General features: G+C 39.0%; 1 protein-coding gene across 10 annotated transcripts; it reads right to left on the minus strand.

Annotated features, from left to right (window-relative positions):
• Positions 1-2,423: 2,423 nt before the first annotated feature.
• On the minus strand, positions 2,424-15,875 carry LOC123501386. Of its 10 annotated transcripts, none has more exons than XM_045250203.1 (5): positions 15,702-15,874; positions 14,885-15,316; positions 7,288-7,393; positions 3,316-3,400; positions 2,424-3,141 (listed from the first exon to the last, which is right to left on the minus strand). In XM_045250203.1, the coding sequence occupies exons 3-5, from the start codon at positions 7,316-7,318 to the stop codon at positions 2,580-2,582; spliced, it is 678 nt and encodes a 225-aa protein (XP_045106138.1). In that variant the 5' UTR covers positions 7,319-7,393; positions 14,885-15,316; positions 15,702-15,874; the 3' UTR covers positions 2,424-2,579. The 10 variants fall into 10 exon arrangements, with proteins under 10 accessions (XP_045106138.1, XP_045106136.1, XP_045106133.1 ...); XM_045250201.1 differs by having other exon boundaries at positions 15,652-15,874; XM_045250198.1 differs by having other exon boundaries at positions 15,644-15,874.
• Positions 15,876-16,749: the final 874 nt, after the last annotated feature.

Here is a 16,749-nt window from a genome sequence, read left to right on the forward strand (position 1 = left end):
CCTCTCACTCTCTTGTTAACCTTACCATCAAGGCACACAGTAAATATGATAAATGCACTGCTACATATCACAGTAAACACATTGTAGCAGTGCAGTTTTATAAACAATACTCTTAAGTAATTGGCAAATGAAAAAATACATAACAATTAATATTCTACAACTGCCTAATTCTTAATATTTAAGCATTACTGCTGTTAGTGATGATAGTGGTGGTTGTGAGTAGAGAGAATATCAATAAAAGGCTTATGCTATGTAATATATGACATACTGTGCTGTCATGGATTACAGGCTCATGTTTTCACTCTGAGAAATTTTGATTTACCAGGAACTAAATTTGCTGATATAATACTGTCTTTGGGATTTTGAAATTGGCTAATGAAAATTGTTGAAATCATGTGGTTGAGAATTACAGGAAGGAAATGGTAGGTGGTAATAAAGTGATGGGACTGAAAGATACACTTGAAGATTACAGGAAACAAACCACAGTAGATGATAATGGTATGATGAATTATAGTTGCCCTTTGTGATAAAAACAAGAACATAATACTATACATACTAACAAATCACACTAACAGCAGACATACATGGTCCCATACATCATTCTAATAGTAATTAATTGCATACACATATGAATGATTGTGCATATATTATCATCATTTGGCACATTCTGAAGGCATCATATTGTAAATACAAATATACTCTGCACTTAATCATCAGTTCACCTCACAGCTGCTAAGGACAAGGAGTGAAAATGAAGGTGATGTTAGAGAGATAGAAGGATAAAGCAACAAAATGCATGTGAGAAAGAAGAGGTGCAGGTCCAGACACTCCTTGCAAACATGTGAGTCAAACTGATCATATTAGGATACAATATAAAAGGAAGGATAAGATAACAGAAAAGTGTGGAAAGGGTGTTCATAGGCTGAGCATTTGAATAAGGAGAGATGTGGGGTCTCTTATGCTGTGGCCAACTCTCCCCCTCCCCTCATGAGTGAACCAGACTGAGACATTAGACAAGTGGACAGATGAATAAGTAATACTGCAAGGGATGGATGGATGGATAGGAAATGTTGCGAGGGGTGATAGATGGATAGGTAGTGTTGCAAGGGGTGAGTGTATAGATGGATAAGATAGATAGATAGATGGATAGGTGATACTTGAAGGGCACACATACATACAAGAAAAGGTGTTCTTGTACTCTCTAATGCTGCAGCATACACTTGCCTAGCTACTCTATACTTGGATGCTGCCCCAAGAGAAGAGGAATGAGCTGAACCACAGAAACATGACACTCAACTCCTTGCCTAAAAAAGCTGCTTCTTTTTTCACACTGAATACCAATTTGCCACATCACAGTACATATAAAGTTACAAAAATACATATCTCATCTTCATCTCAGTGGAATGGTAAAAGTGGATAGGGTGATGGAAGGGGTGATAGGGTTAAGACCACTGAGTAATAATATAAATATTTTTCTCCACCTAATATATAGTTTTCTATCTCTTATTTGTTAATTTATTCCACTTTCTTAAAACTCATCTTGTCATTCGAAGTCTCATTCCTCTCTTACTATTATATATTGATTCAATCTTGGCTATTTGTTATCTCTCTTTCTTTCTTTCTTTCTTTCTTTCTTTCTTTCTTTCTTTCTTTCTTTCTCTCTTTCTTTCTTTCTTTCTTTCTCTCTCTCTCTCTCTCTCTCTCTCTCTCTCTCTCTCTCTCTCTCTCTCTCTCTCTCTCTCAGGTCTCTCTTTCTTTCTTTCTTCTTCTCCTTCTTTCTTTCTTTCTTTCTTTCTTTCTTTCTTTCTTTCTTTCTTTCTTTCCTCCTTCTTTCTCTTTCTTTCTTTCTTTCTTCCTTTCTTCTTTCTTTCCTTTCTTTCTTTCTTTCTTTCTTTCTTTCTTTCTCCTCCTCCTCCCTCCTTCTTCCTCCTCTTTCCTCCTTTCCCTCCTTTCTCCTCCTCCTCCTCCTCCTCCTCCTCCTCCTTCCTCCTTCCCTCCTCCTTCCTCCTCCTCTCCTCCTCTCCTCCTCCTCTCTTCCTCCTCTTTCCTCCTTCCTTCCTCTTCCTTCCTTCCTTCCTCCTTCCTTCCTTCCTTCCTCCTTCCTTCCTTCCTCCAACTTCTTTCCTTCAACAACAACCTTCTTCAACCTTCCTCCTCAACAACTCAACCTCCTCCTCAACAGCCTTTCCAACAACAACCTCCTCCATCTGCTGTCAATGATTTTCCTTATCTACTAGTCATCTATCCAACCTTTCTTTTAGCATGTCTTACTTTCATCTTCCTCCCAGTCATTCATTCAATACCTACTATATTGTTCTTATTTTCTTTTACTCCTTTATTTTGTGTGTTCATCTATTCCCCTCTATAATTTTTATAATTTTGCCCATTCATTCTCTTAAGCCAAATCTCTTATCTTTTTTTCCTTGCCACAGAGCAACCCTTCCTTGCACACAGACTTTAAAACATTCCTCATTCCCACCAACAGAGTTACTAAACAGACAGTCTCACAGAGACTGGTAGTAATAGGTAACTTGACTGCCTAACCTTACCAAGCATAGAAGTAACACAGACTCAGATATTTACAGAGCCACCTCCAGACATCCTCCCTTGGCTGTCTCCTTGAATGAGTAATTCCATTCATTCAGTAAGGACTCCACTGCTGGCTTTATCTTTGGTACTCCATTGGCACTGTGCAGGCCCCTTCCAGTAATGATCCGTAGCTTCCTGTATTTACCGCGCGACTGCTTCAGGAAGGTTTTAGTGACATGCATGGCCTCCTTCACCGTCAGCTGGTGCAAGTCGATGGTTGGAGCGCCCAGTTGCATTCGCACAATGTCACTTGTATCGACATCATCCCCAAAGTCATAATCAATGAGGGTGGTGAGCTGTGGGATCAGGCGTTTCGGAGGCTGTGGTGGGGGTTCAGGGGGTAGCACTAAGGACCTTAATTGGGGTTTGTGGAAACCCACCCTGGTGGGTATCGATCTGCCACTACAGGATTCAACGGAGTAGGTGGATGGGGTGGGGTATGTCCGAGGTAATGGCAAGGAGCAAGGTGCACTGATGTCAATGGCAGTGAAGGATGACACACTTCGCGACCCACTTCGTGACCCACCACTCTCAACATCATTAGACTGTAGCCTGAGGAAATAATGTGGTGTTAGTTTCCTATCTCCACTTACTGATGGTTATTTCTCTTTGTGTTTTACTTTATATTGTCTATCTTTCTTTTCTGTGTTACTTTCTCTATTTTACTCTAACATCTTTCTTTTCATAAGCACTTTCTATCTCAACATGAACAAGAATATACTGCACCTTGTGTTCCTACAAGGACAACATGTGTAGTCCTTGAAAAACAGCCAACATAGTGCGAAGATGAACACCGCCACCAATGCCACAGCTGCGGGAGAAGAGGCTGTTAGAGGGAGACTGAGACTGAGACAGAGGCAGAATGACACATACAGGCACACTAATAAATGGCAAAAACAGGATATAAACTGATAATTTTGTATACTGTTCTACTTTTAAACTTATAAGGTGCAAGTGAAATCATAGAAAAAAATTATGAAAATTTTGCATACAGTTGTCACACAAAAAAATTACACACGTATATATGTTACTACATTTGAGGCCCTCTGTATAAGAAGGAACTCTTGTGCCATGTGCAAAAATCTGGTTTGTGTTGGATATGATTATTTTGATATATCAATTGTTCATTGGGAATAGAAAAAGATCGATTTCCACACTGGAAATAAGGTTGCAAATCCTTACAAAGTATTTCAGATCATAAATGTTCTGGTTCTCACTTCAAATGACCCATTTAATTATATTGCCCTCAATAAAAGTACACTCAACACATTTTTTGTAGTGCATATAAATATTGCACTTTCATGCAAGCAGAAGTAATACTAATGAGAAGGAACACTTGTCACATTCCTGAGCCACAGTGACTTGGGGCATCTTGGCCAATCATAATGCTTGCTGGCTCACACTTTGCCAATGAGTCCAGCTACTGCATCCAGCCCACATGTGTTGCTGACCCACCACCATTAAGAGGATCCTCTGTTTGGTGTCTTTTTTTGTCAAAACCAAGTGGTTATAATGAGCCAGCAGCACCAAGCACAGGGTGAGTGTGGAGCAAAGGTGTCAGGTGTTTCCTAAGATGGGGAATTTATTAGTGAAATATGCGATGTCAGCCAAGAGTTCTTTGTGCAGTTTTATGGGACAAAATGAAAAATAACTGAGGAAAGTGATGCTGATTCTGATGATGTGGATGATCCATATTATGTGCTGGATCACCTGGACATTAGCAGTGTCTATCACTTGTCACATCAAATCATCTGGTGGTACCTTTAATCTTTTTTCACCTAAACTGTGGTACTATTATATCAAATATTATGCTATTGTTTAATAGTACTCTTGAAATGGAATGAGCCTGGCTTTATGAGTGTCCAACACAACTGTATGAGAAGGAATGTCCATCCCATGACTCAGCAGACTCTTCTTTTAGGGAATCAGCACTCAAGTGGGCCTTTTATTTTAATATTTTGTTGCCCTGGTCTGGCTTCTCTCCTGGAGAGAGAAAAAAAAAAAAAAAAAAAAAGTATCTCCTGAGTATTTTGAAAGTGGCACAAGTCTACCTTCTTACATGTGGGGCCTCATTTTATCATGCATCGGGAACAAATAAATGAATAACTGGAACATAAATAAATAAGATAATAATGACTATGATGCTTTTTCCTCCAAAATATAAGAAGAGAAAGTAGAAAAATTACAACCAGTTCATATATGAGAATCTTCTCATCACCATCACCACCACCACCACCACCCTGAGATAGAAAGCACACACAAGTCCTTCATCTCATGTCTCTGCCTTCAGCTGTTGCCTCTGTCCTCACAACAATTCTCAGCATACACCACCTAATCTAATCTCTCCACCACCAGTACATTAGGCAGTCAAGGCCATGCACACTAATGGCATTGAGTTTGCAAGAACCACTCATTACATTATTACAGTTATCAGTATATACCTCCTAATCTAATCTATCCAGCACCAGTACATTAGGAAGACAAGACACACACACATACGCTCTAATGGGACTGAGCTTGCAACAATCATTTATTATTTAGGTACATATTGCTACCTCCAACTCCCTAACACTTTGTACATAAGAACACCAAAGCTTTGTGGTCTCCTTCATATTTAAGTCATATATTGCATATATTCTTATAATCCCATAATAGCAAAAACTCCATTACACATTCACTTTTTCTTGATACAATGTGAGGTTACTTTACTTGCTATTACATGACTATTATATTATATCCCACAAAGCTTTCACTGTGACATGCAACAATAACTGTACAGTATATGCTAAAACCACTAGGGAAATCTATAGAAAATAAATAAATAGAATAAATAATGAAAATTAATAATGTTTACAAATGCATGTAAAAATACATAACTGAATAAGAAATACTACTACTACTACTACTACTACCACTACACCACCACCACCACCACCACCACCACCACTACTACTACTACTACTACTACTACTACTACTACCACTACTACTACTACTACTGCCACTGCACCACCACCCACCACCACCACCACTGCCACTTTCTACTACTGCTACTGCTACTGCCACCACCACCACCACCACCACCACCACCACCACCACTGCTACTACTACTACTGCCACTACTATTACCACCACCACTGCCACCACTGCACCACCACTGCCACCACCACCACCACTGCTGCTGCTGCTGCTGCTGCTACTGCTATTACTATTACCACCACCACTGCCACCACCACCACCACCACCACCACCACCACTGCTGCTACTACCCACCACCACCACCACCACCACCACTGCTACTGCTACTACTGCTACTGCTACTACTACTACTACTGCACCACCACCACCACCACCACCACCACTAATACTACTGCTATTACCACCACCACTGCACCACCACCACCACCACCACCACCACTGCTACTAACAACACACCACCACCACTACTACTACTACTACTACTGCTGCTACTATTAACACCACCATCACCACCACCACCACCACCACTACTACTACTACTACTACTACTACTACTACTACTACTGCTACTACTACTACTACTACCACCACCACCACCACCACCACCACCACCACCACCACCACTACTACTACTACTACTACTACCACCACCACCACCACCACCACCACCACCACCACCACCACCACCACCACCACCACTACTACTACTACTACTACTACTACTAAAATAATAACAAAAACATATAAGTTAATAGTGATTAAATGTTAACAATTGGTGAGACTTTCCCAGTGAGGGAAGAGGATCACACTAATCACAGTACCAGAACACAAGGCCAGTCAGTCCCTATAGATACAACATGCCCATCTACCTCTCTCTCTCTCTCTCTCTCTCTCTCTCTCACACACACACACACACACACACACACACACACACACACACACATTTACTAATTTTTTTAAGGCTTCCTAAACTCCTTCATGTAATTAGGGAGTAGCAGTTGTAGGTACATTTTTTTTTTTCCATAGAGAAACCTAGACAAATATTCCTTTGAGTCTCAACTTGTACACTTTCAAATTCACAAATAAGAAAATAATACTGTCATGTATGAATGCAGGATGTACATATAAAATACAAACAAAAATGCAACCATAACTAGTCAAAAATCAAAACAAGATACTGTACTGTGACTGGACATATAGAAAGGAACCCGGACATAATTCAAAACCTTGACAATCACTGCTGTATCAATGTTCAAGGCTCTGCTATATCTCCTCAAAAGGTTACAGCAGATCCCAAAACTCTATACTGTGGAGCAAACTGTCACATATCAAACAATATGTAATGAGTGCCTGGTCACATGGGGCATCAGTAAGATAGGATGTGTGACTTGATATGGTGATGATCTATTTCCTAGGTCATAATATACAGTAACAATGTGCAGGGCTGTCAACTGTTGCCACAGTAATCACCAAATGTGTCAAATAACATCATCTGTTGTGTCAGGATGTAGGCCTCTTATTTTTTTAAAGATCAACTTGCTGTACATTAAAGACTTCAAAAATTTTCCCAGAACCAATTAGAATCAACACAACACAATGTCTGAGCCACTCCTATACCTCCGTGTCAATGGTTCAGTTCAGATCACCATCACAGTGCTTCCATGATGCTCTAATAGGGGTGTGAGGAAATACTGTGAACAGGTACTCAGTAGCTACTCACCAGGTATCCAGAGCCACTCCATGGTGTCCATTGGGTTATATGCTGATGTGGGAAAGTTTGCGTCCGTGAAGATGTATAAGGACTTCTGTCTGTCGCTCAGTTAAAGCTGCAAGAAGAGATCAAGAGTGTATAAAGGTTCTCTCTCTCTCTCTCTCTCTCTCTCTCTCTCTCTCAACTCAATCAGACCAAGGATAGTTGAGCACAAGGCACCTTTAATGAAATGAAAGACTCACTTAACCATCACACATCTTACCGTATTACATATTAAACAAGGGTAAACATAAAAAAAATTAAGAAACAGACTCGGTAAGTTAGAGTAAGTACAATAAGTCTGCAATGTTTATTTCATTAAAATGTCCAAACATTTCATTACCACTGCTGTTTTGGCATCATTACTTTATGTAAACAGTAAATATTACTAATAGTACACTAAAGTGTGATATAATCAGTTAATACTGAAATGTTACTACTTGTCAAAATCTGTCAACTCTTACATTAATTACTAATATGCATGGCTGTATTATCCATAAGGCTGAGAAGGCTGAAGCCTAGGGGCCCGCCAAGACCAGGGCCCACAGATTCTCAGAGGCTACGGCCCATGCAACCTTTTTTATCCTTCAGTGTTAAATGAAAAGAAACTTAATGTTAATACTACAGATTCAGCAACTGCACCCTACACAAAAATTTCATTACTCTATAGTAATCCTTGTTAGTTCATACAACATTCATCAGCTGCCATTCAACAGTGGGCTATAAAACAAATTAATCATGGTCTTTTACCCCTCTTAATTTTCCAATGGTTAAAAAATGATGTAACCACTGTAACCTATAGTGGCTACCATGTAAACAATGGAAATTCCGTACACGTTTTGAAATCTCTCTCTCTCTCTTTACAACACTACACCAATGTTTTGGTATTGCTTTGCTTAAAGCTTATTATAGGTTGTCATATGAAATTATAATGTTTTCTTTCTAACCCCATTAGTTACCATACTTCATTTGTAATATTATTGTAATAAATTATATGGAAGGAGAGCACAAAATTTATGTGTATTTACCTAGTTGTAGTTTTACAGGGCCTGGGCTTTATGCTCATGTGGCCCGTCTCCATATCTACACTTATCCAATCTTACTTTAAAAGTATGCACACTCGTTGCAGACACTACTTCTTCATTTAGACTGTTCCACGTCTCAACACATCTTTGCAGGAAACTATATTTTTTTAATATCTCTCAGACATCTTCCTTTTCTCAGCTTTTTACTATGTGATCTTGTGCTTCGGATGTCATATTCTTCTCTCAGGATCAGTTTCTCATTATCCACTTGGTCCATTCCGTTGATCAATTTATAAACTTGTATCAGGTCTCCTCTCTCCCTTCTTTGTTCCAGGGTTGGTAGAGCCTTTAGTCTCTCTTCATATGTCATCCCTCCAAATTCTGGAACCATTCTTGTAGCTATTTTTTGTAGCATCTCCAATTTCCTTATGTGTTTCTTTTTATGAGGGGTCCACACTACTCCTGCATATTCCAATCTGGGTCTTATTATAGTACTTATCGATTTCTTCATCATTTCTTTGTCCATGTAGTGAAATGCTACTCCAATATTCCTTAGCAAATTATATGTTTCTCTAAAAATTCTATCAATATGGCTTACTGGTTGATTGTTTTCTTCCATCGTCACTCCTAAGTCCTTTTCCTTTTTACTTTCTCCAGTTCTACTCCATCTCCCATCTTATAGATTCCCACAGGTCGTCTTTCACTCTTTCCCATTTCCATGACATGGCTTTTGTTCACATTGAATTCCATTTCCACTTCTTACTCCATTCCCAGATCTTATTTAGGTCTTCTTGCAGTATTTCACAATCCTCCTTTTGCTTTATAACTCTGCACAGTTTCGTATCATCTGCAAACAGATTTATGTAGCTGTTCACTCCTTCTGGCATGTCGTTAATATAAATGAGGAAAAGTATTGGTGCCAATACTGACCCCTGTGGCACTCCGCTTTCTACTGCTCTCCACTTGGACTTCATATCTTTAACTACCGTCCTTATTTCTCTCCCCCTCAAATAATTTTCTATCCATCTCAATGTGCTTCCTTTTAAGCCACCCTTCTCCTCTAACTTCCACAGTAATCTTGCATGTGGCACTTTGTCAAACGCCTTTTTTAAATCCAAATAAATACAGTCAACCCATCCCTCTCTCTTGTACTCTATCAACTATTCTAGAATAGAAACTCAATAAATTAGTTACACAAGACCGTCTTTTTCTAAAACCAAATTGGCTATTTGATATTAATTTGTTGTCTTCAAGGAATTCGATCCATTGTTTCTTTATTATTCTTTCACACATCTTGCATATTACACTAGTTAGTGATACCGGTCTGTAATTTAAAGGTTCTTCCTTCCTTCTGCTCTTATATATGGGAACCACCTCAGCTCTTTTCCATTCTACCTGTACTGTTCCATTTTCTATTGAGCATTTTATGATGTTGTATATAGGACTTGCTAGTTCTTCCCTACATTCTTTCAGTATTCTGCCTGAGACTTCATCTGGTCCCATTACCTTCTCTTCATCCAGTTCCTTCATTAACTCTTTTATTTCAAGCTTGGTTACTTAATCTCTTTCATATAGATTATCTTTTGGTTGCTCCTTACTTTTTTCGACAATGTCTTTTTCGAAGTTCTTTTCCTCTTCCTTCCTCACCTTAACATATTCATTTCTCGCTGCTTTGAAGTTTTCCTTATTTGCTGGATTTCTATTTCTCCTCCACCTTTTCCATGCTCCATCTCTTTTCTCCTTTGCCCTAGCACACCTTGCATTAAACCAATCTTTCTTTCCTTTTTCTTTAGGTCTATATTTCGGGACATATTCCTGACTCCTGTTTTGTATATTTCCAAAAATAAGTTATATTTGTCTTGCATTGTCTCTGAGTTTTCCATCTCCTCCCAGTCTACGTTTTTAAAATAGTTCTTGAGATTCTCAATATCAGCCTTTCTGTAATTTAATCGGTCTCCTTTGTATGAATCGTCTCTATCTTCCTTTCCCTCTTCTATATCTATTTCTGATATTGCATGGTCACTCTTTCCCAATGGGCACTTATATCTTATATCATCATTCATTTGTATACCCCTTGTAAAAACTAGGTCCAATCTCGCTGACTCGTCGTTTCCTCTGAATCTTGTGCATTCCTTTACTCTCTGGTCCATTATATTGTCTATCATTAGGTTCAAGAATCTTTCTCCCCAGGCTTCTTCCCCCATACCACTTTCATAATTTTCCCAGTCCACTTCTTTACAGTTGAAATCTCCTACTAATATCACTTTTCTCCTTTCTTTAACGATTCTCGTTAGACTCCTTATTGTGTCATCTATCATGTCTTTATGTGTGTGTGTGTGTGTGTGTGTGTGTGTGTGTGTGTGTGTATTTACCTATTTGTGTATTACAGGGCCCGAGCTAAGCTCTCTGTGTCCTGTCTCCTTGTCCATTCCTGTCATATCTCTCTTTTATCTGACTGACACACACCGCATCAATGACATCACTGCTCAGTTTATTCCACTTATCAATGCTACGATGCGGGAAACTGTATTTTCTCACATCATTTAGACAGATGTCCTTTATTAGCTTTTTTCCATGTCCTCGGAGATGATTACTTGTGGTCACCTTTATCAACTCTCTATCCAGTATGTCAATCTTGTTCACCAATTTATACATAGTTATCATGTCTCCTCTTGTTCTTCTCTCTTCTAATGTGGTCAACCCCAGCTTAATCAGTCTTTCCTCATAGTCTAACTCCTGAGTCCTGGTACCATCCTTGTTGCCAGCCTCTGTACCCTTTCCACCTTCTTCACATTTTTCTTCATATGCAGTGACCAGACACATGCTGCATATTCTAACTGGGGTCTTATTAAGGTACATAATATCTTCTTCATCATTCCTTCATCTAGGTAGTGGAATGCCAATATTTTGAAGCATGTGTATGTTTTCCAAAAATCTTGTTAATGTGTTTCTCCGGTGACAAAGTGTTTTGCAGTTACTCCTAAGTCTTTCTCCTCATTGGTCTCTTTAATTTTCTCATCACCCAGCCTGTAATCCCAGTTTGGTCTGTATCTACTTCTTCCCATTTTCATAACATGGGTCTTGTCTATATTAAATTCCATCTGCCACTCCTTACTCCACTCATATATTTTATCAAGATCTTCCTGTAACTTGTTACAATCTTCCACATTCTTTACTCTCCTCATAATTTTAGTATCGTCCAAAACATGTTCATGTAACTGTCAATTCCTACTGGCATATCATTAACATAAATCAAAAACATGATGGGACCAGCACTGACCCTTGTGGAACTCCACTGGTTACCTTCTTCCACTCGGACTTCCTTCCTCTCACCACTGTTCTCATTTCTCTTCCCATTAAGTAATTTTCCATCCATTTTGCTAGTTTATCATTTACTCCTCCAATCATCTTTAGTTTCCACATCAGTCTATTGTGTGGTACTTTATCAAAGGCCTTTCTCAAGTCCAGGTAGATAGCATCCACCCATCCCTCTCTATGTTGTAGTATGTCAGTCACTCTTGAATAAAAACATAATAAATTGGATACACGATCTTCCTTTTCTGAAACCAAACTGCCTTTCACTCAGAATGTTTTCACTTTCTAGATACTCACTCCACTTAGCTTTAATTACTTCTTCACATACCTTGCACAATATACTAGTCAACGATACTGGTCTATAATTTAGCGGTTCCATTCTACTACCATTCTTATATATAGGCACAATGTCAGCTCTTTTCCACTCTTTCGGGACTAATCCTGTTCGTATGGAGGTTTCCACAATATCAAATACGGGGTTCAACAATTGATCCTTACATTCATTTAGCAACCTCCCAGATATGCCATCAGGCCCCATTGATTTATTAATATCCAGATTGCTTATAATTTTCCTTACATCTTCCTTAGTAACCATGATGTCCTGCATTTGCTTTATTTCCGTAGGCCTTCCTCCCATAAAATGCTCCTCCTTTGTAAACACTTTGCAAAAGTTGTCGTTCAAAATTTCAGCTATATCTCCAGCATCTTCATATACTTCTTCCCGTTTTTACCTTTTCTATTGCCTCCCTTTTATTTAGTTTTCCATTTATGAATTTGTAAAACATTTTGGGTCACTATCACAGTTTTCCACCACCCTCTGTTCATATTCCTTCTGTGCTGTTCTCCTTACTTCAACATATCTATTCCTTGCTGTTTTGTAGACTTCTCTTGATAATACATCACTGTTTTTCTTAAGTTTCTTCCATGCCTTTTCTTTGTTCTTTTTTGCTTCTTCACAATTTCTATTAAACCACTGTTTATTATTTAAAGTCCTCTTTCTGTGATATGGCACAAACTTTTTCACAGCAGAGTTATACAAATCCATAAATTTATCGTATTTCAATTGCATATCCCTTTCCTGGTATACCACGGACCAGTCAATTTCATTAAAGAACTCCCTTATATGGTTATAATTTGCCCTAGTATAATTTAATTTTTCCTCCCTGTGTTCCACAATCTTATTCGTGCTTAATTCCGTATCCAGCTCAAAGCTTAGGACATCATGATCGCTTTTCCCCAAGGGACATTCATGTTCAATTTCCTCTTTTAGAGATGCCCTGGTAAATACCAAATCCAACCTTGCTGCAACATCTTGTCCCCTGCACCTTGTTGGTGATCTCACCCACTGTGTCATCAAGTTATTTGTTGCTACCTTTAACAATTCTTCTGCCCACTCACCACCGTTCACCACTTCGTAGTCTTCCCACACTATTTCTTTGCAATTAAAGTCTCCAACTATCATCACTCTATCCTTTCTGATGAGTTCTTGCTTCATTCTGTCTAGAGTATTTCTCATCACCATTTGGTACTGTTCATATTCCCAAGCACTGGTTCTGGGTGGTATGTATACTGTTATAATATTAATGTCCCTCTTGCCATCTGTTATAAGCATACTTATCACTTCCTCATTTCTCTTACTATAGTTCACCTCCTTCACTATCAGATCTTCCTTAGTAAGAACCATTATACCACCACCTCCTTTATTTTTTCTATCATTTCTCCATACTTTGTAGTGTTTTACAACAAACCAGTCTAGCTTTATTTCGGGCCTTAGCTTTGTTTCCACTACACACATTATGTCCGGTTCGTTATTTCTTAGGTAATCCATACATTCTAGCCTCTTAGACAGAAATCCATCTATGTTCGTGTAAGTCACTTTTATTCCATTCCTAGTCTCATTCTTCCATGTAATGTCTATTCCGTCTGTTTTATCCACCACTTCTTTAGCCTCCCATTTCTCATCCTCCAAAAAAACTTGGTCTTTTCCTCCTCTGTTCTTTCGTCATTCCTCTCTTTCACTTCAGTTACAAGCTCCTTCATTTTCATTCGCTCATCTTGTGACATATTTCTTCTTATGTAAATTGTTTTGGTTTCCTCAGAGTCCTTAAGTTTCCAAGCCCTCCTCAACAAGGCCTCAGCTGCCACCTGAGACTTTAATTTCAATTTTAATGGTCTATTCTTGCCTTCCTCAAAAGCTCCCAATCTCACACTTTCTTCTACCTCAGCATATAGGTCCTCTTCTTCCACAGAGATCTTGTTCAGTAAAGACTTAATCCTGTCATTTTCCTTATCCCTCCTGTCCTGCCAGTTCCTGTTAGTTTCCTCCTCAATCCTATTATGATCACACATTTTTCTTTTCAGCAATATCTCTCACCACATACTCATTTTCCTTTAGTGCCTTTACCATTTCCTCTGCGTAATCCCTTTATTTTCCTCTTCCTGCTTTTTTACTATCTCCCTAAAGGACCTTTGTACCTCCTGATGTTCATGGTTCACTTCTTTCATCCTGGTATCAATTAGATTAAGGCATTCCTCCTTCCTCAAGTCCCCTTCGGATATTTTCATCTCCATTTCCATGAGTTTAGCCTTCATCTCTTCACATTGTTTCCTTAGTTGTTGGTTTTCTTTCTCCATCTCTACTTTTTCCTTCAATAGCTCTTTATTCGCTAACGTTAACAAATAGATCTCTTTTTTGAACGAATCATTCTCGGCTAGAACTCTATCCAGTTTTTCTTCTATGGACAAAATGTTTAGGAACTTACTTTCCAGTGCCTGGATTCTTGCATCCATATCAAGTTTCTCCAGTCCTTTTGGCGTAGTAATAAAACCTTCAAAGTCTCTAGTTTGTCTAGACGCCATTTTTGTTATCGTCAGCTGATTACGGCCAAAACAATCACCGCCCACACTCTCCTCTCAGGGATCACTCTCCATATCCCTCACTTTCAACACTAAGCAACAGTAGGACATTAACAGGACACTAACTTAGAGTTACCCGGCCCCTGCAACACCATAGGTATTTTCCTTCTTCCCGTCCGCAGCTGGAGACGAGCCGTCCTCTCTCAGCGACGGCGACACTGTGTGTGTGTGTGTGTGTGTGTGTGTGTTAACAAGCTTAACCTACCTAACCTAACCATCCTCAAACATAACTTACCCTAACGTTACCTACAACTAGTACATCTTATAAAAAAAAAACAAGGCAACAAGTAAGTCACCCTTATAACACCTACCTGGGTTAATTAGCAGAAGTGCGTATGTGTATGTGCCTGTTGCTTGCTCGGAAGGTAATGTTGATTAGGAGTGAGCGTGATATAATGTAGATATCAGCAAAGTAAAAACAGATAAAGCAGTTATCTTGATGGTCTCACTTCATGTTCTTGTCTTGTTCCTTCTCTTCCTGGAAACTTTTAATCATTATTCTAGCATTTTTGAGAGATTACATTATCTCTCTTATACGCGCATCTTTGTTGTGCTATCATATCACATCTTTGTCTTTCACATGGTTCGCACTAAACCTCACTGAATGTTTGGGTGAGGTGATAATATTATTGATGTTCTTCCTGTTATAGATTATCATTCTCTCTCATGTCTTATCGCTCATTTGATTTTCCTAAATTTTTGGATCACGTCATAACTCTGTTCTCTCCTCAGTCGCTTTATACCTTAAAGAGAGTGGCGCATGGAATTAATAATGAACTTGCACACACATGCCTGTCTACCTTATCACTACTGCACCATGCTTTACTTCATACACGTTAGCATCATGTCATACTGATGCTCCCTTCCCAGAAACTCATTACTCATTCACTTCAAAAGTCTTGTCACCACAGCATCTCACTTCTTAACACGACTTCAAATCATGCCCTTTTGTTCCTTATTCAGAAGTTCACTTGCACATTTAATACTCTTCTCTACACCACACTTAATACCATGTCATTTATAAACCAATCACATCTCAAATATGATGTAAGAATTCCAAGGAAACTTACAAGATTACCTCGTAAACTTTCCGGACGCGTTCACGTCTAGTCTTTCTTTTCCTCTTACCCCGAAACTCACATTACACCATTTCCTGAGACAAACAGCACCAGCACATCTCATCACACGTTTATTTCGTCATGGCTGTGATGGGTACATGAGTCCCCACTACCTAACAAGTCAGTGGTAGTGGTGAGGCAGTGAATGTTGTTGTCGTCTTGACATCTTGTACTGTTGTTGTGATGAGTGATGACGGAGGCTATGAGAGACTGAGGGTTGCCAACTAAAGTCATCCAAAGAACAACTATAGCTTTATCAGTACCTGTCGTTACTATTAGATTTACTTTTTCTTATCATCATTGTTAATCATCATCATTATCGCCACCACCATCATTATTAGATTGTCAGACTTGCTAGCTTGACTTCCTAAATAATAAACTAATCCAGGGAAATTATTCCTTGCAGCTATCTACTAATTGTGTATCCTGTTTTTTGGCTGAGATATATCGTTAATGGTCATTAGTTGCTTATCCTGTATTTGGTCAGGATATCATATTGTTAATGGTCATCGTCACCAAGTCGGCAGATTAATTAACTAACCCAAGTTTTTTTTTTTTACTTTATTAATTTTATTTTCTATTTTTATGTAAGAGGATGACTGGCCAAGGGCAACAAAAGCAAAAAGGCCCACTCAGTTGCCAATGTACTAATAGAGCCGATAGAATTAGCCAAAGGATAGACACAAATATCTTGAAACCTCCCTCTTGAATGAAGTCAAGTCATAGGCTGTTGGAAATACAGACACAGACAGCTAGGGAGTTCCAGAGTTTACCAGAGAAAAGGTATGGGAGTTTGAGTAGTACTGGTTAACTCTTGCGTTAGAGTTGGAAAGAATAGGGGTGAGAGGAAAAAGAAATCCTTGTGCAGCGATGCCGCATGAGGAGGGGATGCATGCAGCTAGCAAGATCAAAAGAACAGTTAGCATGAAAATAATGATAAACGATAGCAAGAGATGCAACATTTCGGCATTGAGAAAGAGGCTGAAGACAATCAAGTCGGGAGGAGGCAAGTTGATAAGACGACAAGTTTTGATTCCACCTCATGTAATAAGGCATTG

This window comes from Portunus trituberculatus, chromosome 9 (genome assembly GCF_017591435.1).
Source record: "Portunus trituberculatus isolate SZX2019 chromosome 9, ASM1759143v1, whole genome shotgun sequence".
In the NCBI taxonomy this organism is placed as follows: Eukaryota; Metazoa; Arthropoda; class Malacostraca; order Decapoda; family Portunidae; genus Portunus; species Portunus trituberculatus.

Excerpts from the sequence above, each read along its gene's own strand:
- LOC123501386 (XM_045250207.1), bottom strand. The coding sequence starts at position 7,318 with ATGGACACCATGGAGTGGCTCTGGATACCTG. Across the intron at positions 3,401-7,287 it reads GGAGTGGCTCTGGATACCTG|CTGTGGCATTGGTGGCGGTG; the intron begins GTGAGTAGCTAC and ends CTTCTCCCGCAG. Across the intron at positions 3,142-3,315 it reads TGTCCTTGTAGGAACACAAG|GCTACAGTCTAATGATGTTG; the intron begins GTGCAGTATATT and ends TTATTTCCTCAG.